The sequence below is a fragment of the Prinia subflava genome, chromosome 11, assembly GCF_021018805.1.
Source record: "Prinia subflava isolate CZ2003 ecotype Zambia chromosome 11, Cam_Psub_1.2, whole genome shotgun sequence".
Lineage (NCBI taxonomy): Eukaryota > Metazoa > Chordata > Aves > Passeriformes > Cisticolidae > Prinia > Prinia subflava.
Window position 1 is genome coordinate 8,435,693 of NC_086257.1, and position 27,530 is coordinate 8,463,222.

The 27,530-nt window shown below is 49.5% G+C and overlaps 1 protein-coding gene across 5 annotated transcripts in view; it reads right to left on the reverse strand.

Annotated features, from left to right (window-relative positions):
• PAX3 (paired box 3) overlaps positions 1-20,889 on the reverse strand; it is a 73,425-nt gene extending 52,536 nt beyond the window's left edge. For 2 of the 5 annotated variants that reach the window (XM_063408420.1, XM_063408418.1), the window contains exons 1-4: positions 20,805-20,889; positions 19,721-19,956; positions 18,222-18,351; positions 17,430-17,564 (exon numbers count right to left, since the gene is read on the reverse strand). In XM_063408420.1, coding sequence (XP_063264490.1) covers positions 17,430-17,564; positions 18,222-18,351; positions 19,721-19,956; positions 20,805-20,889 — 586 coding nt within the window. Of the gene's footprint in view, positions 1-2,189; positions 2,199-2,851; positions 2,861-17,429; positions 17,565-18,221; positions 18,352-19,720; positions 19,957-20,804 lie in introns of all 5 variants that reach the window. The other 3 variants (XM_063408421.1, XM_063408417.1, XM_063408419.1) reach the window with 3 other exon arrangements.
• Positions 20,890-27,530: the final 6,641 nt, after the last annotated feature.

Here is a 27,530-nt window from a genome sequence, read left to right on the forward strand (position 1 = left end):
GGGGGTTGTTTGTTGCTCTGTTTGTTTTATTTTTATTTTAATTTGGAGACTTTAATGGGTGCTGACAGCAAGCCCTCTGAGCAGTAAAAGAAGCATTTCTTAATATGCATAAAATCCTCCATTTGCATTCTTTTACTAATAGAAAGAGGTACAGCTTTGTTTAAATAGTTACAAATTCATCTTTTGTACCAAGTACATGAATTTCTTCTGGCTGCACAAACAATGTGCCTGGTCAGACCCAGCTCTGCCCCAGCTTCACAGTTTATGTGTATCTGCAGAACGTGTGTGAAATGTCACACACACATAGAACAAGCCAAACTTACTGAGCATCATTCCCCAAAATCTGCAATATTCCTTAAAAATACATTGAGGAGACTGATATCAATAGGTACACACATCACACTGAATTGTGCTTTACCACCTTATTACAGAAGCTCTATTAAAAGAGATCAGAAATCTTTCAAATTTTCTCCAAAATATGATATTGTTATTACATAACTCGTTTTATGTTATTAAATAGAACGACATTCTCTATAAAGAGCAACTATTTTCCCCAAAGAAAAATTAGAAAAATAACTTGACCTTATAACACAAATAATCCAATATCTGGCAGTACATCCTACATGCCCTTGCTCAGGAAGAGCCCTCAGTTATTCAAACTACAAAATGATCCAATAGCCAGGTTGAGATCTCTATTACACTCCTGGAAATCAAGGAACTTCAACAAAGAAACAACTTTGATTTGATGCCAGAAGGCATCAAATTTGGTGCCAGGTCCAGGATCTGATCTAAAAACAGATTCTATAGTGTAGCACTATTTCCTGACAGTTTATTGGAAAATCTAGGGGTTTATATTATTTTATAAAAACAAGCACTTTGGAGATGAGAATACAGAGACATTACCATGGTCAAAAATGTTCCATTCACATTGCAAGAGTCTAAAATTTTTCCAGGAAAATGGAAACTAAATTCTTTCATTTCCCAAATATGTTTTAAGCTCTGTACAGCTGATGCAAAACCAAGGACTACTACGTCATTTCTACTAATGGACTGTCAGCCCACAACATGATAAAAATTCAAAATGCTCCTCTTTCCCTTACTTTTGAAAAACTAAAATCCTGCTTACAACTCTCTACCAAATTCAAATCTATTGTCCTGTTCTCAGCTCTAAATCCTAGTTATTCTTTCACCCTTTTCCCGAAATGAAAGGTAAAATTCATTGCAAGTGAATGTCCATAGATTTGATTTTCAGGGAGTCAGATGACATTGGCTTATGCTGAAAGTAAAAAAAAAAAAAAAATTAAAAAAATTGCAGGATTGCACATTTGGAGTTTATTATAAAGTACCATTGTTTCAAATGACCATTTTCCATAACTGCACATCTTCATTGTGCGAAACACCCCTTTGCTCTGCTAAATGAAATTTTCTCAGCAGTGATGCTGAACTCACCTGAAATCATTAATGCAGTGGGAACCCATCTTCTTTTCACTTAAAGAATTTTCCCTCAGTATGTGTGCACTTACACAGAAAATTTAAGCCAGCCAACACTAATCTGGCTTTTCTGTCACGTTTCTCTGGTGGCTTCAAAGCAGCCCATAGACTGTGTCTAGATAAGTCATGCAACACACTCCTAGCAAATATCACAACTGCTGCTGCTGAGGGCAAATCATTTATTTTGAACCTAGCCCTCAGAGAAATCCCATCTCCTTCAAACAGCCTGACTGAAGCCAAGGATGCCTGAGCACATCCAGCAGGCTCGAGCCAAGAGACAGAGCATGCAGAGATCTTCCACATCATCCCAAAGACTTATTTTCCATTCTTGCAGCCATCAACTCAAACACACCATGAAACAGTTACTGGAACACAGTATTGCCAGCTTGTTCATAATTACTGGTTCTTCTTCCCTGCCTAATGCATAGCTAAATGAGCAAGAGCTGTCATGGAAAGGAACTCAAATGTTAAATCTGGCAGAGCTGGGTGATCAGGATAGGGACACAGAGAAAGCACACAAAAATCCCACAGCCTCATCTTTGCAGCAGTGAAGTCCAAATCCAGGCTTGCACCACAGACACTTTGAGAACATCCTTCCCTGAACCTCAGAAAAACTGCTACAGATTTCCTGAGAAAGGACACCCAGCACTGCTCCCACAGCTGTGCCTGGCCTGGCCCTGTGGCAGCACAAGTGGCACTCACTGGTGCTCACACTCTGCTCATGGTGTGCCACAGCCTGGCAAGGGGGCACCCACTCACCTGTGCAAGCATTTCTCAAATATTAGAGACAAGATGCTGCAGGGTTTCCTTTGATGCAAAAGAGGCCTGGCCTTCCCTACCCCAACCCCCAGAAAGTGAATAGCCCTGTGTGCATCAGCAGCAGCAGCAGCCCTGTTTGGGCTTGCAGTACAGCCTGCTCTGCTGGGTGCTCCTGGGAACCCAAAGAGCTGCTTTCTCCATCAGACATCCCCTGGTTTTGCTGCTGTGTCTCTGCCTTTAACAAGGATGGATGTGGCACACCAGTCCTCTAATGCAGTGCCTCCAGAGCACAGCCTCACAGATAACACTAAAACTGCTCCTTAAACCTGTTCTAAAATGAGATAAATAAATCTAGACTGCAGTATTCAACATAAATAAACTTCTAACCTAAAGAAAATGTTTTAAAATTCACTTAATGAAATTATTCTATAAGGTGAAGCTGAAGAGATTTCTCTGGATGCTATTTGGAATTTCTCTTTCCTATATCAGAGAAGCATCTCCTTTACCAGCCCTGACACTCTCCATACATACGTGCAGACATAAAGTTCATTTGCTGTTTTAATGCACAGCAGTTATACCCTTGGACCACTTAAATTACAACACATTGGGGCTGGTTTTCCACCTTAAAGGCAAATTACAGCATATGAATAATGGGTATTTTTGGAGGCAGAGAAATGGATCATCTTCCCCCTCCAGCTGGCATGGTGCCTTTTCAGCAAGACAGAAGTGGAATTTGAGACCTCTTTATGAATAAGCAATAAAAGACTCATGAAATGGGATGGTTTAGTAACTTCCAAAAAGGCAAATCAACTGGAGACAGAGATAGCTGAGGCTGAGTACCTCAGCTTGCACATGATTTATTACCTCCCCTGCTACAGGAGGCGAGCGCCAGCTCCCAGCACAAACAGCTCTCCCCATCTTACCTCAAGAAGAACCTGTCAGGAAAGAAAGAGCCTAGCAAGTTTTCACATTGGCCTTTGAAGTTCCTCCTTGGCTGACTGATGCTCGTCCATACATAACTGGAAGAAAAGGCTTCCATTGTGCTGCTCTTTGCTCCAAGTGCATTATTCTCCAGACAAAAGCTTTCGAGTCTTAACTTTTAAACACACCTCTCTTTAGGGTGCACTGTTTCTAAACCATAAAATCTTTTTTTGTTCATTACAAAAAAAAGAAAAAAAATTGAAAAAAGACAGCTTTCTCCCCCTCAGGCAATCTACTCTGCCTGTTAGTTTTTTGAATTACTTTTTGCGAAGGGATACCACAGAACAGCCAGCTCTCGTTCCCAGAAATACAGTATTTATCCTCAACACTGTCTCCAATGGCTTACCCAGCCCAGCTTTAAACATGAAATACAGCCATTGTAGGAACTCTCTGCTTTTAGACGAGACCTGGTGAATAATCACCCTACTGAAAACATCTCCAACATCTGGCAACTCGCTGTTATTTGCAGGGTCTGAGCAGCAGGTCAGGCAGGGATGCAGGAGCAGGGCAGGGGGTTAAGCAATGAACATGCTCAGCACCTGCTTGCTCTCTGCCTGATTCTAATCAGTATTCTCCTCTCATGCCCAGGAATGCTAGAATTCCTCAGTTTCCTCAGAAAAACTCAAAACTTTTTCTGCCTCAAGGAAAGGAGAGGAGGGGGAGGAAAAAAAAGAAAAAACAAAGAGAGAGACGGGAAAAAAAACCTTTCTGGTTTAGAGTCTGACCAAATTTCATTAAAGACAATGCAAGTCTTGCTGTTAAATTCAATGGGCCTTTTTTCAGATTTATGAACAATCTCACATGCTTGACACTATTAATTAGGGGAATTAGTGGTGCTAGAAAGAAGAAAAACACACAAAACCAAACCTATAAATTTACTGTTTGAAGATTAGACTGCAACAACAAAATTTTCCTTGAAATTTTAGAAATCAGTAAAAAAATATTTGTTTCACCAACTCTAGAAATCAAATCTTGCTTTGCTGCAAGTTGTATTACAGTTTTAAATCTAAAAACTTCTCTTTTTTTAAGACCTGTTGACAAATTTAAGCCAGTCTATCAATTGCAACTTTTTTTTTTTTTTTTGCTCATAACTTTATATCCAAATTGCTGGACTATTTTTCTTCATCAAGAAGAATGTTTACAAAATAAATTGCAGATTTCATTTAATAAAAGTTTTAAATGAAATGAGAATAGTTCATCTCTAGTCATCCTGTGTAACACAAATTCTCACTGCTGAGAAGTGCATTCTCTTGCATAAGGATGGAAAGCTACAGTTTTAAATATAAATACTGGCAGTGTACAACAAAAGAATATTTAAAGCATGATTTCTGTCTTCTTTTCTGCTCAGTACCTGTTTCTGTTTTAACAAGTATAATAGTAAAAAAGTAAATATAATTTTAAAAGGAGGAAAGAAGTTTTAACAGTTATCCAGGAAATACATTTTTAGTGAATTCAAGAGCAGTTGTAGAAGAGAAACCAGTGCAAGACCTGGGAGCCCAGTCACAACCACATAAATTTCAAGCACTAAATGCTTTCTCAGAACCAATGATTATTTGTATGTATTATTGAATAGATTTTTCACACCACATATTTGAGAGAATTGCAGGGTATTCATGAGAGACTCAGCAAAACCAGCAAAAACTATGCATCAATTGCTGCTGTACTCCAGTAAGTACATGGTGCTTCAGAGCCTCAGTGTAAATTGAGGTAACACCTCTGGATTCATGGACTTAATGCCAGACCACACTAACTACTGATCTGCTTCAGTTAAAAAATAGAAATAAAACTACTAAAAATAAAGGAGCAGAGTTTTTACCCCCTCACCAAAGCACACCCCTGCTGCTCTGTGCCAGGGCTTGCTGCATCTGGTGAGTTAAGTGATCCATGCCATGGGCCACTGGACCAGAGGGTGCCCACTGACCCCTCTACAAACAAGCCTGGTGTTTCCCAATTCTGCAAACCCCAAAGCTGAAAGCCCAGCTACTCTTCCAAGGACAGGCTGCAATCCTATCTAGCCACAAACATCCATTCTAAAGTATCATTCCATCTGGATTTGCAGTTTCAGCAGATGAACGATGACAGCTGGACCTATGGAACACTTTTGATTCCTGGACACCAGACATTTGGAAATACTATTGAGGGAGGAAAAGATCATTGGTCCCATTTCTTCAACAATAACAAAAAAAAGCAAACCAAAACATATAAAAAACCCACAAAAACAAAAAAAACCCACCACAGATACAAGGAGAAAATTTAACCACAGAGAAGCAGCAGAGATCAGTAACCGGGAAGGAGGAGTGAGCAGTCCTGTCTCAGCTGGCTCAGGCACAAAGCAATGCACAAAGTCACTGCAAGAAACACAGAGCAAATTGCACCAACTCCAAGCAGTTCCCCTTCAAACTAAAGCCAACTCTTCCAGCACCAATTTTGCTATCACCACTTTTCTCTTGTTTGTTTGTATAGGGGTATCACTTACTTATAAACACACCAGTCACCGAGATCACTCCTTCCTATTCAAAAGGAGTACTTTGAAAGATCCCTTAACCCAACTCAAAGAAGCACAACCACACTCACCACAGCCCAGCCAGAAGAAAGTTAAAGGCTATGGAGAGATGCCCTGGGCAGCCCCTTTTCCCCAGCAGCAAAGGAGCAGCAGCTGTGCAAGGGTGGGAGCAAGCCCTTCAACCCAAATCTCAGCGACCTGAGGCATCCACTCCAGGAGCTGAATGTCACCAAGGGCAAAGCACCACCTACAGAGCATGACTGTGACCCCCTGCTCCACCTCCTGAACACAGCGGTCCTGGGGAACCTTTAAACTCTCAATAAATATAAAGAAATCTCTTGCAAGCCTCCCAGAAGAAAAGGGCAGAGTGAGGAGCTTCCTGGGCTGGAAGCAGGGTAGCCCCAGCTCCCACCTGGGCTGGGAGCCAGCCCTGCACCCAGCCCTGAATTGCAAGGACTCTGCTCAGTGCTTCAAGCTCCGCTCAGAGAAGCACAATGGGGCTTTCAACCAAAGGATCCGGCCCTGGAAAAGGGCTCAAGGCACCCTAAGGGCACAGCAGTCCACAAAGTCCCCGAGGCTGAAACAGGAGGAGCAACCAAATGGGTTCTTCCTTTGCCCTCCTGGGAAACCCAGGGTTCCAGGGGCCCCTGTGCTAACCAGCAGCCAAGCACTGGCACCAGGTGGCCTGTTTTTTTAACAGTGATCACTGCTCTGCATAGAAACAGGAACAGGTGAGTCCCCCCTACATTTCTTGATCACCTGGAGGATCTTTTTTTTTTTCCCTGGTAACACTTTTCTAGGGTGTTTCATTTTTTATAACTATCATTACCAGGATTCAGATACTAGCTATAGTTAGGATTTTTTGAATATTCACTTTATGTTTCTGTCTCTGATTTACTCTTCCAGGGACGACAAGTCTCTTTCTAATGTCACATTAACAGAAATATTCATGGCATCAATCATCAATCCATCTTTTCAACTGCCAGAACATGAGAAGCACAGTAACACTGAATTCTGATTTAAGTTCTTCCTTGGCCAAGTGACTTCTTACAGCCTGGGGACAAACTCTCTTTACAGCCATCATACTATAAGGTTTGACAACCATTCAAATTACATGGTGTCCTTCCAAAATTTTCGTTTGCTGTGTTGATTAGGACCAAAGGTTGAGGACAGGAATGTTGTATATGGGGACAGAGGGTGCCTCCCCTCCTGATGCCCTTCAGCCAGGGAGGAGCCAGAAATCAGAGGGAGGGAGCAGCACTGCCTCCCCCCCTGCCACGAGTGATGGAGCAGATTGGTTACAGAGCTCCTGACAGCAGAGAGCCAAGGGGGGGCTTGTTTGCCCTTTTTTTTTTCTTTTTTTTAGCTAAATCGTATGTTAGAAAAATTAAGTGCCATTCTCTAAAGCAGCTTTTTTTAATTTGCTCTGCTTGCAGCATTTTAGCTATGCTTACTGGCTGTGTCAGGTCTCTTCTTTACCAGCAGAAGTGGATGTATAGCACTATAAGGTCTTGCTAAGTCTGAGAAAGTGAAGGTGTTCCCTCAAATCTGGAATGTGATTAAACTTTCATGCAGGGCCAAGTTCAATGCTAAGTAACCTGCACAGCCCTGCTGAGAGCACAGGACTATTCTGATGTAAATGCCAATACAATCTGGTCTCAAGAAACTTTTAAAACATAGAGATGGAAATAAGAAAAAGATTAAAAATATGTCTGCTGTATGCAGCCATTTTGCATTTTCCCTAGGACGTGTGAGCATCCTGAGACCCTGCAATGCTTCTGGCTGCTCCAGTCCCTGCCCCAGTGCACACAACAGGCAGCTCAAGCCAGCCTCAGTGTTGCTCAGAAAAGGTGGACAAGCAGTTAGTTTTAAGGGGTTTTCAAAAGACAACACTGTATTTGTTGGAAAACAAGTTGTGGGTACTAAAGCAACAGGGGTTTGTGTGGTTTTCTATGTAGCTGCCAAATATTCCAGCGTTTTTGCTTGAGCCTGTTGATTTAAAGAGAGCAGGTCAAATCAACTGTGCTAAAGCAGGGATGAACCCACAGGGCTTTTTCCTAACTGTGACATCTATTGTATAATCTTCTAAATAGATCCCTAAATGTTTTATTCTATTATTTTCCAGTTCCACAGACAAAGAGCACAGTGAAGTCATATACCATACAGGGCATAGCCACCACACACAGCAAGGGAGGTACACACCATGCCTTTCTCTGCACCACATGGGTTAAAATTGGACAGAAAAAAACTGTAGACCTCCATCTATAACATCACACCAATAAAGACTGGATGACTGCTCACTTAAAAGATCACTTCTTAGCTAGTAGTTGTTTGGAAGTATCTCTTCTTCTATGTAAATATTGATAATTTAATTCAGCGTTCACTCACACAACAGCATCAGTTCATCCTCTGCAGTGGAGTTAGTTGACTTATCCCTTGGTAAATGGAATTCCAGAATTTGTGGTTTTTTTCAAAATCTGTACTTTTCAGGATTTAATTGTGAAACGCTGTAATTCACTTCCTATTTTCTTTAGCTGGATAATTTCCATTTCCTTTTTTCCTTTTAAAACACCTTCCTTCTCAAAAGAACTTATTTTGCTGTCCATGAAACCGGCTGAGTCCTGACTTCCAGCTAGCTCTGTGCAAGTTTTTTTCTCACCACTCAGCCCGACAGGAGGGCTGGGTAGGTGTCAGAGCGTTTACGGGGGCACAGATCCCCCACCTCACACTGATCCTTCAGCACTTCACACCAGATCAAACAGCCAGCCCTCAGGTCAGAATGAGAAGGAAGTCCTGCCACACCATCCTCAGTAAAAGCGGATTTTCTGTGGAAGCAGTCCCTGCTACTCTGCTAGCCTGGTTTCTATAAAGCCTGGCTGTACTCCATCCTCCCTGGGACAGCTAAAAACAGAGATGGAAAAGTTTTAGGTACAATTTGGTTACACCGAGTATGGTTGGTGCTACTGCCTCGCAGGGGGTAGATGGGTTACATTTTTAACAAAGTACAGAGTAATTTTGCCAGAAGAGCTGTGGTTGCTATTGCTTTTCCCAGCTAGTACATGGAAGAGATTCTGATTATATTGGCATGAACAGTCCTGCTCATTTAAGTAAGGTGAATAAGACTTGACAGGAGCTGAATAAGCTGTCTGCTTGCAGAATTGTCAGCCACAGACAGTTTATTCCTCATACTATTCAAACCACAGCAATCTATGTGACAATATATCTGATAAAGAAATTACTACATAGTCATTTTTAGATCAGACACACAACATGAGGCATATCATAAATATAAAAATCCTTAAGACTGGTCCTTATATGGGCTTGTGCATGATATAACATTGATCACGTTTGGCAGAAAGTCTACAACCCGGCAAATATCTGTTAAAAAAAAAAATCAAAAGGTAGCATGAATATCACTGTGCTCACCACAGCTCTCTATGGAACAAAAAAGTTGAGTTCATGGGCTTTGAGGAAATTTGTATCTAAAATGCTTTCAAAGAGTGTTAGCTCTTACTCTGGGACAAAATGTCCCCTATAGTGGCTGAGTACTTGCAAAGCCTGCAGGGTCTGATATTTTAATCAGCAGTAACCAGACAGAATGGAAGCAGAGTGTATTTAAGAAAGGGAATGAGAATGTGATGATTAAAAAATTTTGTCTTATCCTTTACTCTTTTTCACAACAACAGAGGAGACCCACCTATCTACCTGAAAATCAGTGCAACACCAGGAGAGGCTTTCTGGTTTCACCAGCTTCTTGCTACTGATTGTGAAGTTAAATTTCTGTGCCCGGTGGGTGCAGCAGGAGCTGGATCTAACACTCCCATACCTCACAATTCAGATGAAAACTCGTATCATAATGACAAGAAAACACATCCAGATTGCACAGACCCTTCTACTGAGAATGTGATGCAATACATTTTACTGTCTCTGAAATAAATATAGATTTCTGCCATACAATAAGGAACTGATTGTTCTCAAGGGCTCTTCTGGTTTTTTCTGTGCAGCCTCGTTGATCTAACGTCCCATTTTTGGGAGAAGGGACAGCACAACTAACCTAGCTGAGGCAAGTGGGGTCCAGAAAATCCAAACCAAAGAAAATGACCAAACAAATGTTGCAAGCTTGTTTGTGCCCCCTGTATTCTGAGAGCCCAGTCTGGAGAATGGGCTGGCTTCTCAAGCTCCCTTTCTTTTATTGGCAGCCCTGGACTATTTATCTCCTATGTGATTTGGTATACAAAGACAACTTTTTCCCCCGCTTTAGGTTACACTCACCAAAAAGCTTACATGCGACAAAATTAGTTTTAGTAAAATTCAGTTAAATACATTGTATTTTATCTGCTACAATAGTAACATTTCAATGCACTGTATACTAAAAACAATGTGATTAAAACAAAATCAAATCCAGCAATGCAAAAGAAAAAAAACCCACAAAACAGTAAGGGCATACAGTGTATACATTCAACAGACCATGCAAAATAAGGATTCCATTCAAATTTCACATCTCATTAAAGACAATTTGGCCATTAATCCATACGGGTTTAGGAGCAAAGAAGGATTTTCCAAGACAGATAAACTGAAATGATCCTCCTTTGATCTCCGAGGTTAAGAATCAGCAACAATGGAAGATGAACAACAAGGGGCAGAACCACTGGCCTTTTTATGTGCCACAATGGCATCAGCAAACAACTACTTAATCAATATTTGGCCAGGAACACTGAAAACTTTCTTTTCAAATTTTAATTCCTAGTTGTAAAACAACTGTAGGGCAACCAGCAAGATAAGACATTAAACTGACTGCTTAATTGCCTTTTACTGTCTTACTAGTTATATATGCACATTCTTAATAGTTCGTGAATCTTTATTTACTAGGATGAATAAACGACCTGTCAACAATTACATCAAACTCCCCTAACTAAATAATCTCAGCACATGACACACTTTAACTCTAATGTGTCCTCAGTGAGTTTTAATTTCATTAGGCTTCACTTTTTTTCTAGGCAGAGTGATTTAAACTGAATTAGTTTAACAGCATGGGGCAGGAGTACTCCAGGGCAAGTAAAGTAAAATGCCGCACTCACACTAGGCTAAACAAGGTCTTGTGGTGAATTACATTATTGTACATCATTTTTATTAGCCAGAGAGCTCAGCATTCAGGGACCACTTGGAAGTATCCCGCATTTTTATTTCTATATTTTGTCCTTTCTCTGGCCACATATGTTTGCTACATAGGATTTAAAGTGACATTTACGTGGAGAAATTCACAGTGACTGGCTTGCTCTGATTTACTGCTTTGTGTTTCACTCAATTTCTTCTTAAATTAACCAGAGAGCACTTTGTAGTTCTGCTTCATTTCCCAACGCAGTTTTATTACACAGCTCTGGGGACTCATGATAATTTATCACTATCAGCTTTATTGGCTTCCCTCTCCTAAACCCTGTTCCAACCCTTATCAATAAGTAAACCCAAACCAAATTAAACGTTCCCCAAATAAGAGTTAGATAAAAGTCTGTATCATGCTGTCTGTGCATGTTATAACAGAGAATCACTATTCGAATCAGACATGGGAAATTATTTGTTTTAAGGATTCTATCGGTATTGGCTTTTATTTACAGCATTAATTGCTAATTAGCTTTTTATCTAATTAAAGCCTCTGTCTGTCTTCTGATCCCACTGCTACCTCTGTGTAGACTGAGACACAAAGATCCTTGCCCTCAGTGAGAGTTTTGCCAGAGTTTCACTGGGGATTAAATCCCACTCCTGTGCTGTGGGTACTTTTTTTGAACAGAACAAAATTGGGCCCCATTCCTGCGTGCCCAGCCCACATGAGCAGGGTTACACACATGGATAGCCCTCTGAGTGGGACTCCTCGGGGCTCCTGCCCACACCTGCAGGACTGGAGGCGTGATACCAAATCGAGTAAACCCCTCTTACATCCTACACCTGAGGCTTTCCCCCAGCGCTGCAGTTCCTCAGCACGTTACAGAGCTGGTTCCAAGAAAAGCCTGATGTCTGTTATAGTAAATTCCTACTGACATCACAGATCCTGCAATCATAGGAGAATCTGGAAAGCCAAATACATAAATCACCTTCTCAGAGGAAGTCCTAGCCATACCGAAATCAGCCAACTGTTCCTTGCCTCTGCCTTTTCCAAAGTGACACCCTCTAAGTCTAATAGAAGAAGATTTTCAAAGCAACCAAATAAGGTGCTGACTTGGGTACAAATTCAAGTTAATCGACTGCTGTGTGTGAAGCAATCCCGACATTTGCTAAAATAACATCCAGCTTTGTTCTAGATATATGCAATTAGAAAAACTGTAAAGGATGCCCACAGCAATTCTGCTTGAACGGGCGCTGGCTCTTAAGTTGAAGAAAGCATCCCTAAGATGTCAAAACATTCAAAGCCGTTAATAAAATCATGATTTCAAGCCAGGGATATGATGTGTATATTACTTCAGAGAGTCGCTGGTAGATTAGCACCCCTTCTTCCCACAGCTGGAAATATTATTGATGCTTTTGTCAGACGATTAGCCTGCAGTTAGTCTGACAATTAGCACTCTCCTCAAAATCCCCACTTCAAGACAGGAGGGAATGGGCTGCCCCCGGCGCTCTGGAAGAGCAAACTCCACTTTGAAGTCACCCTAAAGTCAAACATTTAGCACCTTCCTAAAAATGCTCAGCATGCTGGCACATCACACTCTCACTTGTTGGTGAGGTCATTTCTCATTGCTGAGGTCATCAGTTGTTGATGTTGTTGTTGTTATTAATGTTATTATTATTGTTATCATTATTATCATCATCATCATCTCAGAATAATGATTTGGAAGCAGAAGCCTAGCCCAGAGCCCCACAGTGATGATGGATCAGGCAAAAGAAGCAAAGCTGTGCTAGGTTTGCATGGAATTACCGGCACCAATTTGCACTCCTGCAACACCAGGCTTTTCTACCCTGGCTTGTCTATCACTATTAAGATATGAGGAAAGAGAAGAGGAAAAATGCAGACAGAAAGTATAATTGGGACTGTCTCCCTCCAGCCAAGTTCTGGACTCACTAGGGAGTTTTTCTTAATTAAGTACTATTTTTCTGTCAGCTCAGAGAGCCTCAGAAATGACACTGTTCACGTTGATTTCTTAGACTTGCTAATGAGCAAATATATAGAGTACTGCAAGAAATTTCAGGAAATGTCCAGGAAATAACTGCCTGCAGCCACAGCCATTCCATCTCACTCGATAAGTGAATCTTTACCATGAACACTGAGCAGGGGAACAAACTGTGCTTCTCAGCCCACAACAGCATTTCACACAGCACCTCAGTCCTCCTACCACTGCACCTTGGATCAGGACACTGGAGCAAAACCAGGAGAACCCCTGCAACCAAAATCTAACTCAGCATCTGACTCATCCCATGCTCCAGCCACTAATCCAACAGTCTACTGTGCAGAAATGAATGATTCAAACTGATATCTGGTGCCTCCATGTTAATCTTCTCCCTTAATAAAGTGTCTTTATTAGTTTAGCAATCTAAAAATAACTGGCTGCATGATACTGACCAATCCTAATCAAAACATCTGCCAGCCCATCCAGCTCGAGCTACCCTTTAGATCATGTGCCACCACTTCAAAGCCTCCTGCATCAAGTCAGTAATTGTAACATTGCATCTAAATATTTAAGCTAGGGGCTGGTAGTCGCGTGTCCCATTTACAGTCAGCATCTGTCCTCTAATTCCATTACAGTACAAAGCAAAAATGTTTCCCAAAACTCGCAAACAGGAAAAGCATCACACAGCTAGAGAGGCAGCAGCAGCTTGAACTTTCGAGCTGCTGAGCAGGGCTTTTGTGCTAAGGTCCTTTTTTTTTCCTACCCCTTCAAACTCCCCACATACACACACTAAAATAGGGGTGGTGCCGAAATTGTATTAATGTGAGCCTCAGGCACACAGGGAAAAAAAAAGAAAAGAGGAAGGGGAGGGAGAGGGGGAAGGGTTTGGTCCAAGATGAAAGTAAGAAGAAAATAAAGGAGGCAATTTAGTCTGCTGTAGCCTGAATTGCTCTCAGTACAGCCAAGGGTAGAGGCTTGGGATGAGTAAGGCTCTTTTTGGACGGGTGCGCATGACTGGGGGAGGATCGGCCAGGACAGGGCCCGGGGGCCAATTCCTCTGGCTGGGAACAGAGCCCCCTTTGAGGCCGCCGGGGGGGTCCCGGCCCCGGCCCCAGCCCCTCGCAGCGGGGCCGGGCACAGCTCTGCCCCATCCTTGCAGTGCTGAAAGCTGACGCTCCCTGCCAGGAAACAACAGCTATTTTATGAAGGGGGGAGTATCACATTAGTCAGCAAACCGTGCCACACATAACTCCCACCAAAGGTACAAGCAACTCCCTCTTCTGTAGTGGTTGTGCTAAAAATAAGCCCTGGTGCGCCACATAAAGGCACAAAACTTTCTCGTGTTCTTTATTTATGGCTTGTGCCTTTAAGAAAAAATTATCGTGCATGCAGTAATACAGACAGGCTGTTATAGAGCTATCAGCCTCCTGATACACACTCTGACAATCAAGTTTTCTTCAAATATATACCCAGAATCAGAGCTGAGGGTGATGCTGGCAGAAACACTGAAATACAGCACGTACAGGGCTGCACATGTGGCATCTGTAAACAGTGTGAGAATCACGTGTAAGTGTCCAAGAAGAGAGGCTGAAACACAGTCACACCAGGCATGCAAAAGTTTACCTACACCCATATAATATGTGGTGGGAGAGAGCCCAATGATGTCCTGTTCCTATCACACATTTTTTAAAAATATCGTGTTTCCATTCTCTCTAATCCCACTCTGCTGTGAGTACTCCCTAAATCTGGAATTAGCTACCATTAAAATGATAACTCTAGTCCTTGCTCTTGTAAAAAATACCACTCCTTGAGCTACCCGAAGGCCCCTGGTGAGGAGGGGATTTCAGGCAGCGCCAGCAAATGCCCAGCACTAATGTGTGCTCCCGAGCAGAAGAGCCACACTTTGCTTCATGACCAGCCTCAGGAGTCACTTTCTGACCTGTCCCACAGCCTTCCCTTGCACCCAGCTCCAGGACACCTCAAGCCCCCAAGAACAGAGCTACTGAAACTCCTCATACTGCACAAAACCCTGCACTTTTCCCCCTCTGTAACACGGAGCACTCAGCGCTGAGCTCTGCTGCACTGCTCATGGATACCCTCTGGACATTCCACAGGCAACCCGAGTGTCAGACAGGGCATCTGAGAGGCACTGCCAGCGGGCACCCTCTGCCACACCAGGCCTCATAGCCAAGCTGGTGGGTGCTGGCAAACATGATCCTGCAGCATCAAAATCCTCAGGAACACTGCCAGTTATTTTAGTAACAGAACAGGATTGTTTTTCTAGGTGGAGTGAAATCAAAGCTCCTCGGCTGGCAATGGGAGTTGAAGCAGAACTTTTTTGTTGTTGATCAGATACAGAAAGTAGTGGTGGGCTTCTTTTATGGTTATTCTTTTCTCGTATTGGTCTCACTGGAGTGCTGTCCCTATGGTATCACACTCCAGGCAGGGCATGAGTACGGCAACAAACCTTTTCTGGAGCAGCAGCACGCTCACACTGCAGCATCCCAGCCACTCCAGTAATGAGATTAAGCAACAGCTTGCTAGGCAGGGAGGGGGAGCAGGCGTTGCTGTGGGGAAGAGCACACTCTCCCTCACACTGCCAAGCCTTCCCAGCCACTGTCACACAACAGATGGGATTACCAAAGCCGCCGTTTCCACAGAACTGTCCGGTCACGTTCACGCAGCAAAAACCTGCAAGCCCAGGGCAGGAGAGGACTGCACTACCCCGTGTAATCAAGGGGAAAATTGCTACTGGTTGAACTCAAAACAAAGTTAGACCCTCACATCCACAGAAAGTGAAAGAGAGGGTACGTCGGGAGGTGGAACGCAGCTTCCTCATCCAACTGTGCTGGGAGGCAAGAGTGAGCCTCTTTTGCAGCAAGGCATCACCAGCCCCAGAGGTTTTCCTGCAACAGTTCTGGGGTTCCCCTTGGCTGGTGGAAGGCAGCCATGCACCCAGACACTGATTTATAATAAATCAGGAGCCCCACTTTAAAGGGCAAACAGTCAAAGACCAGGAAGACTGTTTCAAAGAGAAACTGAGGGATGGGTTATATTGATAACAGTATTTTTTTCTTTTGCTGTCTCTATTTATTCCATAAAGCAGTGATATTATCAAGGCTTACTATCTTCTGTTTCTAATCTCTGTCAAGAAATTCAAGGCGATAGCAAAGCTATTTATTTAACAACTAGGGAACTGAATTTAGCTATTTTTCCCTTGGTGCACATCCCTCTTGGAAAAATCCTCTGTTGAAGGAGATGCTGGAGGAAACTCTGGACCAAACATATGGAGGCAACTAGACCAGGCAATCAAACTGTGCCTTCTGCCCTTAAAATCTCTAACTTTGTTAGCATCTCTTCTGCATGTCTGTATTACATGCCTCTTTGCAAACACAAACACACAGAAGATGAGATTTCCCTGAAAGTTTTTATAAGAGTTGAAAACTGTGTTTTAGAAGGGTTTAGGGGTTTGTTCCAACAAAACAAGGACATGTTCTACTGTCAAAGAATGGATTTCTGTTGTCCTTGCAGGGCACAAGCATCCCTTGATGCCTAGAAATGCTATAAACATTTTCTCTCTAAAAACAGCTATTTTTTTCCACGATGGAGAGTCCATAAAACTGCGTGGAGCATCAGCTATTAGGGGCTCATTGAATAATTCATCCCTCATTGCAAGCCCATAATGTCTTTTCTCAGCCTTTTGTGGGGCTGTTTTCTCTTCTTTTCTCCTTGAATTATAAAAAGGTTGCCTTCTTTTGTTCACATCAAGCTGCTGCTAGCTGAAGCTTTGTCTGTGCAAAGCCAAAGTGTGAGTTTCAATGGACTCCCCCCTCTTTGTTTTCCAAGTTCATCTCCAAGTGTAGATTGTGTATAGAAGGCCTTCTTTGTAAAAGCTGGAAAAGTTGTACAAATGTTTGACCAGCTCATTTGGTACTTTTGTCTCGCCTTCTCCAGTGCCTGTGCATGTGCTGGGCAGCGACTTCCACACACAGGCGGCCCGGCCAGAGCCTCGCCTGCCCCTGCAGCCCGGCCCGGCCGGGAGCCAGGCACGGCTCCAGCGGGAGCAGCAGCTGTGCCCCCGCAGCCCCTCACCTCCGCCTTGTTCAGGCTGCAACCTCCTCGCAATCCCGGGCCAAACACTGGCACATGCTCTTCCCAGCAGTTTTAAGAGCAGAAAAAACCAAAACGTGTGTTTCCCTGTCCTGTTCAGACTGCAGAGAATTGAGGTTCCACAGCCTTTAGCTACAACTGGCCCTTCCATGCAGCCGCAGCCTCACTCGGCTCGGGAAGGGAGCCCCGGCACGGCTGGGATGAGGGGCTCTGCCGTGGCTCCAACCCTCCCTGCTCCCTGGGCATTGAAAGCAGCGACTCCCATCTTTGTTCCAATCTCTGCGCCACTCCTGCACTCTGCAGGGTCCTTCCAGTGGGGGAATGGGATACGATGGGATGTGGCTACCAGGGCTCAGCCCTTGCCCCGCACCTCCCGCGGCGCTGGCCCCAGAACAACCTCTGGGACACGGGGAGCGATGGCCACCGGCCCCTGGGACTGGCACTGGCCCATCGCAGGGCTCCATGGAGAACAGGGGCAAACAGGACTTTACCTCTTTCGCTGAGGATGCCATCAATGCTGTGCTTGGCCTTCTTGTCGCCTTCCTCCACTTCTTTTCTTTCCAGCTCAGCCTCCTCTTCCTCGCCTTTCCCAAACTTGCTCCGCAGGATGCGGCTGATGGAGCTCACTTCAGGGGGGAGTGCAGAGCTGTGAGCGGCTCGTCCCCAGCAGCCCCCCGCGGCTCTCGGCCCGGGGAGCCGAGTCCCCCATCAGTGCCACTGGCCTGTGTCCCTCGGCCACTGCCAGCAGGGACTCGGGGAAGGCAGCCGCCCACTCCCGTCCCCCCGTGTCACAGGGCACCGTCCCGCACCGGGCTCCAGCACGGGCACAGCGGCTCCCGAGAATCTTTCTTTCCCCCGAGCCCGCCTGGCGAGTGATAAAGACCCTCGGACACCTCACAAATACTGCTCCGGCTCCTTGTGCCTCCCGCCCCGTCCCGCAAGCCACCCGCCGGCACGGGGAGCTGCTCCCCATCCCCGCGTCCCAGCCCCGGCTCCCCGCAAGCCCCGAGCCCTCCTGCGGCAGCAGCCCGGAGGGAACGGTGGGGAAGCGTCTGGAGGAGGAGGGGAGCGGGATGCAGTTGCGATTTAATTGAAAACACCCCGCCGAGAGCAGGAACCCTCCCGGGACGCGCCAGAGGTACGGCGCGCTAATGCCGGCCGCTCCGCGGGCACCGGCCCGGCCCGGGGCTCCCATCCCCGGGGACGGGGCTCACCCGGGCACCGCGCTGCCCTCCCCGGGCCGCCCCCGAGCCTCCGGGACCCTCCGAACCCCCGCTCCGTACCTGACGGCACCGAGTTGCGGTCACACACCCCGTCCTTCAGCAGCTTGTCCCGGATCTCCCAGCTGAACATGCCCGCGTTTTCCCGCTTGTATTCCTCGATTTTCTTCTCAACATCCGGCGTCGTCACCTGCTTCAGTAAAGACAAGGCGAGCGGGCACGGTCTGTAGGGCCGGGGGAGCCGGGGCTGCCGGAGCCGCCCTCGCCGCGGTCAGCGAGAGCCGACACCGGACCCGCTTGGAAAGGCCGAGATAAAACACCCGAATGGGCAGGGTATAGCAACGGGGGACACAGAAAATAATAACGGGCTGCGTAAGACGAACACACTCCATGTTAAACGAAATGTCCCAAAAAATCCTCCGGGGTTACCGGGAAGGTGGGACAGAGCCCTCGGCATGGAAAACCCCGAATCGGGCAGCACCGGCTGCCGTGCGGCCGAGAAAACACCAGGGCACGACCAGCGGAGGACTCCGGGCAACGAAACTCAGGTCAGTAAAGTTTCGGCTGAACAAAGTTTGCAGCTCCGAACAAAAACCAGCGCAATAAAAACGCTGAAAGGTTCGAGTACCGGCATTTTTCTTCGGTAGCCTCGTGATTTTAAAATAAATCTAAAAATCAAACAAAGAGAACGATCTCCCTGCTGGCAATAGCCTTACGTTTGAGTAGCTCGTTTATTTAAAAATTACCTCTACTCCTAATACAGAAAAGTTCGGGCAGCGCTTCGCTACTTTAGAAGAATCAAAGAAGGGCGGGAGGGAAACAAACAACCACTTCTAATAAAAACTCAAGCCTTTACTTTAGTGAGAAAGAAAAGCTAGGGAAGGAGAAGAGTAATCTTAGGGGAAGAAATCGTCTCCATTATTGCTAGCGCAAACTTTTCGGTGGCGTAGCTAAAAATACACACAGCTCTAGAGCAGAGAGGAAAAGTAAACAGAGCAGCAGAAGGAGCGGTAAAGAGGCAGATAGAAATACAGGTCGGTTTGTTGCGCTTTACACGAAGGCGGGGAGGGCCCGATCCAGCCGTGCTGGGTCAGCCCCACCACCGGACCGCGTCCCGGTCCGTCCCGCAGCCCTGAGCCCGCCCGCGCTCCTGCGGGAAAAATGAGCGTGGGGCATGCGGGGCTGGGGAAGCCAAGTGTTCAAAACAACACCCTCTTCGCCCTGTTTTCGTTTGCATTGGTTTTTTGGTGGGTTTTTGTTTGTTTGGGGTTTTTTTACAATAGCATTTCCTTAATTAGAAATATATTATTGTCAAGAACTCCAACAATATTTTCTAAAACTTGGGGAAGTTTGAGAGCAACAGGCGGGGACACGGCGGGGGTGCTGTGCCCCATAAATCTCCTCCCACCCCGGCCTCGCACGGTCCCCCCGGGCCTCCCGGGTGCCGCCGTTCCGAGTGGAAACCCCGGTGCCGACCAGCCTGGGCCGTGTCCCGATCGGAACTCGCTCTCCGCCACCCCGACAGAGATTTGCCCCGCTCCGGGCTGGCGGGAGGGGCTCACCTTGGGCTTGCTGCCGCCGATGGCCCCCGGCCGGATGGAGCCCGTCTCCTGGTACCTGCAGAGAATTTTGGAGACGCAGCCGTGGGACACTCGCAGCTGGCGGGAGATGACACAGGGCCTTATGCCATGGTGGGCCATCTCCACTATCTTGTGCCGGATATGGTTGGGTAAAGGCCTGCCATTGATAAACACTCCTCCGAGCTGATTGACTCTGCCCTGGCCTAGAGGGGTAGAGACTAGAAAAGGAGGGAAGGGAGGCAGGAAGGTAAATGGCGTTAACGTCTCCTTCGTATCCTGCTGCGTCTTTTTTTTGTTGTTGTTGTTATTACTGGGTTTTAGTCGTTGCTTTTCTATAAGGCAATGCACCCCCGCCCGCCCCGCCGCCCGCCCGGGGCCCGCAGCTCCCGCCGAGACCGCTCCGCCGGCCCGGCGGGCAGGGAGGGAGGCGGCCGTGGGCTTCACCTGTTGCACGCAGCCGGAGCCGGCTTTCAGAGCCCGCCTGGCTCGGGCGGAGAAGGGGAAGCGCTGCGGGAAGGCCGCAGTGTCCCCGGCGGCTCGGCTGGCCCGGGAGCGGCGATGGGAGCCGCCCGTCCTCCCCCGGCAGGGCCCTGCTAGTCCCGGGCACCACGGGGCCCTCGCACCGCAGCTGCCTTCACTAAGAGCGGCCGCTCGCAGCGGCCCCGTGCCCACCCACGGCTGTAAACTTCCTTTCGATTCGCATTGCCTTTATTCGAGTTTAATTTTTTCCCGAACTTTTTCCCGAACTTTGGGCTCCCCAAATCCCCACCCTTCACTCCACTAAGAGAACCGGGGCCGGCAGCCCCGCCGGCCTCCCGGTTGGTTCCTCCTGCTCCCGGGACGGGCCGCTCGCAGGATGCGAGGCCGGAGCCGGCTGCCGCAGAGGTCCGAGCCGTGCCCGTCCTGGGACAAACCCTGCTGTGACAGCCCAGGGGGAAGCGGGGCGGCTCTCCTGGAGTCCTCCGTGCGCCAGTTCTGGCGGGCCGGGGGAGCCGCTTTGTTCCGGCGTCCCGGCACGGAACGATTATCCCTTTCCCGAGCGGGAGCAGCACAGGCGCGGCCTTACCTTCCAGCGGGAACCCGCTGCGGGGATAGTTCTGCCCGGCCCCGGGGCGCATCATCCTGGGGACAGCTCCGGCCAGAGTTGTCATCGCGGCGGCAGCGGCCGGCAGGGTTATATCCAGGTGAGGGCTGATCTAGGGGAGACCCGCGCTGTCAGCGGCCCCCGCCGAATCAGGAGCGGTCCCGGAGGGGGTGGGGGATGCCGCCGAGGGGCGGGGAGGAGGCAGCTCCGCCGCTGCCCCTTTGTCAGTGACCCGCGCTGCCCCGCACCGGGAGGGCAGGGCCGGGCCGGAGCCCCGCCGGGCGGCGCGGCTGGGCGCGGGGAGGGCGGGCGGGCGGCGGGGCGGGGGGCGGCGGCGGAGTCCCCGGTGCGGCGGGGAGCGGCGGCCGCGGGGCCGGGAGCATTTATCGGCTCTGTGCCCGGCGCGGCTCGGCGGCGGCGCCGCCGCGATTGGCCACCGCCGTCCGGCCCGGCCGCGCCGCCCCCGCTGATTGGGCGAGCGGGCGGCTCCCGCGGATCGCCCCGGCCCGCGCCGCGGCGCCGGACCGGCACCGGCACCGCCACCGGACCGGCACCGCACCGTACGGCGGGACACGGCACGGCCCGACCCCGCGGGCACAGCCCTGCCCGGCCCTTTCCCCGCAAGCAGGGGGCGGCCGGCCACGGGGATGTACTCGGTTCCCCGACGGCCGCCCCAGCCCCGGGAGAGCAGCACCAACCCGGCCGGCCCGGACATCGCACCCCTCAGGACGCCGTGTCACTGCGGGACGCGGCGGGACAGCCCCCGCCTGGCTGTCGTGAAGCGTTTTTTCTCCTGGCTCCGTTCCCCGAGCACCAGCGGCGGGGAGGGGGGCAACAACATTTTTCGTTTTAAGGAAAAAAAGCTTCTTTCATTCTTTTATTAATTTACTTTGAATCGAAATATCTCTCCGTCCAGAAGAAACGGCTCTGGAGCAAACGCTGCTCAAGGGTTTGAAAGCAAGAGCTGCCAGTGAGATCTCCGTGGGGATGTCTGCTTTTAAAAACCGGTGGGACAAGGGTGTCCCTGAGTTTCACGCGTGTGCGTGAGCGTTTATATGTGTATGGGTGCGAGGCGGTGCGTGTTAAAGCCTTACTAACAAGCGTTTGTTCCCAGGAATTTATTGTAGTATTCAAACTAAACTGCTGGAAAAATAAAAGAGGTAAAGTCTGCCTCGGAGCTGGAGTGCCCACAGCAGGATATGACGCCAGGAGTGTTGTAAAGACTGTCTGTCCTTAGAGAAGGTACCATTGTGCACGGCCTTTTATTTATAACTTGGTAAGTGCCAGCAAACTCGCCTCCTTTACACTCCGAAGTGCCAGCCCGGCTTTCCACAGGGCTCTTTATTTGCAATCGTCTATTCAGGAACTGTCACTCCCGAGCTTCAAGTTATTCAAGACCTTAATCAATCAAAAGGATGAGAATCGCTCAGGTTTCCTCCTTTGAAATGAAGGGGAAAAATGTTTTCTGGGCTCCCAGTCCGCGTTCCCTTTACGAGCCGGACGATGGTTGCGGGGCCGGGGCTGGCCCCAGAGTGGGCGGGGGGTTCGCGTTATTTGGGCAGAAATTCGGAGCCTTAATAATAAGCGAACGGGCCGCCGAGGGACCGGCAGCAGCACGGTGCGGCCCCGGGGAAACTCGGAGTTTGCGTCGGGTTCCGCTCGGCGATGAGAAGCGAGGGGTCCGCAGAAGAACCGGCACCCACTGCACTCCGGGGTGCCTCTGGCCCACGGTCCCTTCTCCCTCCAGCCCCACGCCCCGGCCACCAAACCGAGTGGTTTCCCTCGCTTCCAAATGCACACAAACAGATCCAAGTACCTGGTGCTGCCCGGGAACGCTCCCGCGCCCCAAGGAAGAGGCTGTCAGGAAAAGTTCGCACTCACTGAAAGTCAGCGTGTATTTCACAAAGCGTTTGTGTTCTACAAACACCCCGGTGGTCGGAGCTCTGGGAAAGCCGTAAGGGAGCCCTACGGAGACCCAGTCCCGTGAGAGCCGGGCCGAGCCGGGCGGCGGAGCGCCTGCGGCAGCCGGGGCCGTGGGCCGGCCAGGCCGGGGCGGCAGGAGCCGCCGCTCCACAAACCACACCGCGCCACTCGCCACGCGCCTTTACTGCAGGGAGCAAGTCGGTAGAAGTCTTATTTTAAAAAGAAATAAAACTCCTTAGGGTTTAATTCTCGCTTGGGAACCCCGCGGCGGGGAGCAGGGCGCACCAAGTTCACCCGGCGCTAGCAGCATCCCCGCGGCCACCTCACTCCCCAGCGGCACCACTGGGGCTCCCAGCATGGGAGCAGAAACCCTTCGTGCCCGTCGCGACGGGTGCCATTGTGATGCTGTGGTCAGTAATCCTCGTCCACGCGAGGAGGGGTGCGAGCTGGGCCTTTCTCGACCCCTCACCCGCAGAGGAGGAGGAGCGGAGCCCCTCATCCCGGCAGGAGAGCCAGCCTGGGCAGTGTTTTCCAGCTGCCTCCTTTAACGACGCGCCTTGGTGTGCGTGCCGTGTGTTTTTGTGTGGTGCCCGGGGCCGCCCCACCGTGCCCATCCCGTGCCGGCCCTGCCAGAAACCGGCTCGGGAGCTCCGGAGCCGCCGCCGCTCCGGGGCTCGGGGCCGGGGCAGGGGCCTGGACGCTTCCCCCGATAGAGCTGGCGGCTCCCGCCGCTCCCGTTCCGCGCCCGGCCCCGTGGGGCTGCCGCGGCCCCCGCCGCCCCAGCGCCTCCCCGCAGCCCCAAAGCCGAGCCGCGCTTTCCCGGGACAGGCTCCCGGGCCGGGCTCGGGGTGCAACCCACCTAGTCTCGCCCTCGCCGTCCTGCGCTACCAGACACCGAGTGCCCCGCGATGAACCAGCCTCATCTTCCCGCACGGGAACTGTGAAAAATTCAAGGCAAAAAGATTAGGCACGAATGCCTGGCCCCGCTCCTCCCTCCCCTCCTCGCCCCCACCCCCATATTACAGTCCTTTAGGCCAGCAGAGATGATTTCACGGTTTTCCAGTGGAAATAGCTAAAAACGCTCCTGCTAATTACAGAGCTCTTCCAGGCCAGGTGCACTTTTAATTGGATTAGTAAGTGCTCTATATTAAACCTGCAGCACATCAAATGGACAGTGAAAATTAGAGCTATTAAGAACACAGGCAATCATTTCTGAACGATAAACAGTGTTGGTCTCCCCTCTATTAGAAATAAATCAATTACACTGTTTCCGGTTTTGCGAGCACAAATTCATTTCTCGTGCGGGTTTTGAAGCGAAGTCCCCGGCTATTTCCAAGGGAGCTGGAGAGGAGACTACAGTTTGATACATAGAAACGTGTTCTTGGAGGAGAAGGAAAGGAAAGGAAAGGAAAGGAAAGGAAAGGAAAGGAAAGGAAAGGAAAGGAAAGGAAAGGAAAGGAAAGGAAAGGAAAGGAAAGGAAAGGAAAGGAAAGGAAAGGAAAGGAAAGGAAAGGAAAGGAAAGGAAAGGAAAGGAAAGGAAAGGAAAGGAAAGGAAAGGAAAGGAAAGGAAAGGAAAGGAAAGGAAAGGAAAGGAAAGGAAAGGAAAGGAAAGGAAAGGAAAGGAAAGGAAAGGAAAGGAAAGGAAAGGAAAGGAAAGGGAGAATGAGAGAAAGAAAATCGAAAAACACCAACGCTGAAAACCCTAAGAAAGAACGAAGGAAGTCAGGACTGGTATAACTATTGAGTATGGACGCCTGTAACTGCTGTTTCGTACTCCACGCTGTTCTGCCATAAACACCTCAAAAAGAAACCTCTGGGTTTGGAGCTCCGACCGAGGACACTCTCGGAGCTGCCCGATTCAGCTTCACCCCCTGCCTCATGGCTTTCCTTCACACGGGTGTCCCTCCGTCCCCCTCCCACAGGGCTAGCGGGCTGTGTGCCTTTGGGAACCCTCTGCCCGCTCACGGCCCCCCGGGCAGGGCAGAGCCGAGAGCCGCTGAGGGCAGAGAGGAGCGTGTGCTCGGCGGGACGGGGAGCTGGCCTTGCCGGGCTGCAGGGTTCCAGAACCGCTGTCCCCCGCCCCGAGCGTGTGCTCCGCGTTAGGAGGGTCCTTCCCCACCGCAAGCCGGGCGGGGGGATGCGAGCGCTGCCGCGGGCCAGAGGCGCTTTAAGCCAGAGCGGTGTCGAGGTGTTCAGAGGAGAGCGGCCCGCGCAGCTCGGCGGGTTGTGAAATGACACAGCAGAGAAAGTTCAGTATTGTTCGAGTAACTTGGCGTCAGTGTAACATGAACGGTTATCGATTCCCCTGCTTCGACAGGGGATGCGATGCGGAGTGCCGGGGGGTGGTGGGATGGAGAAGCGGGACAGGTAGGGAGGCGGCAGGTGGTGGCATCCCGCGACACCCCGCCGGCGGCCACAGCGACAGGCGGCTCCGTACAGCCAGGGTCACCCTCGGAAAGAAGCTCCGCCACAGAGCCCTCCGAGGAAAGCCGCTCCGCACCCTATTTTCGCACATCACCCCTCCCCGTTCTGGACCCTGGGTGTCCGGGGACATCAGTCGTGGAGTCGGGGGCTGGGAGGGAGGGAGCCCCGCTCCGGGACAGCCACCCGGGGAGCGCGGAGGGACGCGTCCCGATCGCCAGGCTGTAAGGCTGGGAGGGAACCTGCCTCCGTTTAGAAGGGAAATGTACCCGCTCGGACAGCTCCCCACAGAGCACCGCGGGGCAGCGGGCCGCCCCAGCCCCGGAGAAGCCCGGACAGGGAGCCGATGTCCTGGGAAGGGCCGAGCTGCGGTGGAGCGGGCAGGAGAGGCTGGCACCTGGGCCCAAGCCTCAGCAATAAATCGAGACAAGTAGCCTAAAGATTAATTATTTTTAGTGAGTTTTTTCTTTTTTTCTTTTTTTCTTTTTTCTATTTTTTTTGGTGGCAGAAATATAATACTATTTGGCAAAAAAAAGAAATTACCAGCAAAGGGCCGGGGAGATTAACATTTGGAAACTTATGAAATGTAATCTGCATATCCAATTGATTCCCAGCATATCAGTTGAAAGGATAAAGATGCGTATCTCCATGATGGATATTGCATTAATAGGCACATAAATAAAGGTTGAAAAGTCATCACTGAAAGCTTTGAACCTTTTTCCATCGCTTTTATGTCCCATCCGCACGTTTCAGCACCATCTTTTTTTTTTTTTTTTTTTTTTTTTTTTTTTTTTGAGTTGTTCCGTTTTCATGAATTTACAGCCACAGTGCGCCTGGCAGTCGGAAAAGGGGCAGCTCAGTACGGAAGGAGGCTCTGCAGAGGGCCAGGAATAGGGGACAGAACACCCCGGATCCCCCGAGCCGAGGCCGGGACCACTCTCGAGCTCCGCCGACCGGGCCGAGGGGAACGGAGGGCGCTCTGCCTCTGCCACTCCTGAGGAAGAGTTTCCTCCGAGGGTCACATCCTCGGGGATCGCCTGTGCCGGCACCACGGAGGGAAGAGAAATCTGCAGGGTAACGGCAAAGCATTTCCCTGGTGGGAAGATCCGAGGTAGAGCTCATCACAGGGGCTCCGAAGGGAGCCGTGAGAGGGAGCAAACATCCCAGGAGTGGGAGGTGGGCCCGGGAAGGGCAGAAATCCATCTCCCCGTAACCAGCGAGGCTGCCCGTGGGCGAAGGCTGAAACACTTAACCCTACAAATGGCTCGCTTTGCGGCACCGGCCGCCCTCTGTCTCCTGTAAACTGGCAATAAATACAACATGTATTTCACTAACTCCTCACCTTTCTGATTACTACCAGACCCTGCAGTAAGCGATAGCACAGCTGCCAGTCCGCACTGACACGTGCCCTCCGAGGCAGGACGGGGACACATCCGCGCTCCCGGGGCGGGCAGCGGCTGCGGCCCGGGGGCTCCTTCCAGCGGGCCACGGCGGCTGGGAAGGGACCGACCTTCCCTGCCAAGAGACGGGAGGAAAAGGCGGCGTTAGCCATTTATTTGTGACTATAGAGGTTGCCATCGAGTTTCGGGTGCGTGTCAGAGAGTGGCGGCAATGCCCCGCCGTGTCCCCACCGGAGGGCAGGGCCGCCGAGTCACCTACGGGAACGCGCGTCCTCCTTGCGCGCCGCCCCCGGAGTTAACGGCCCCATTTCAAAATCAAGCGTCTAATCCTCGTTAATTACTAGTAAAAACACCAGAGATTATTAATTCCGGCAGTGTCACGATGGATTTCCACCGGGAGTTTTACTGCCGCAGAGACCATGGGGCTTTAGGAACCCGAGGCTGGCACCACCAGATGCATTTGCCGGCGGAACCGGGGTTTGCACAGCGGCTGCAGAAACCCGGAGCACCCGTGGCCCTGAGCGACCGCTCCGGGTCTGCCAACAGAGAGGCACCGGCAGGCAGCCAGCACCCCATCCCAGCGGTCCCTAATGTCTCCGGGGACATTCTTACTTCCCTCCCTGCTTCCTCGCCCTCCCTCCAGTACGAGGGAGCCACGAATGAACGATATTAAGGGAGAAGCGGCCCTTCTAGCACAGACATTGAACTCATTAACCGGGATTTCGCCCACAGCTATATGATTTCATCGCTTATTCTTTTAAAGATGAACTGAATTAAAATTTGGGAAAGGATAAGCAGAAAGAGAGTGAAAAAGAGAGAAAATGAGAAAGAGCAAAAAAGAAAGAAAGAAGGAAGGAAAGAAGGAAAGAAGGAAAGGGGAAAAGAGAAAGAAAGATCGAAGGAGGAAAGGACCAGAGAACGGTCTTGCGGGTGCTGGGCTGCGGCCGTGCCCTCCGTCGGGCG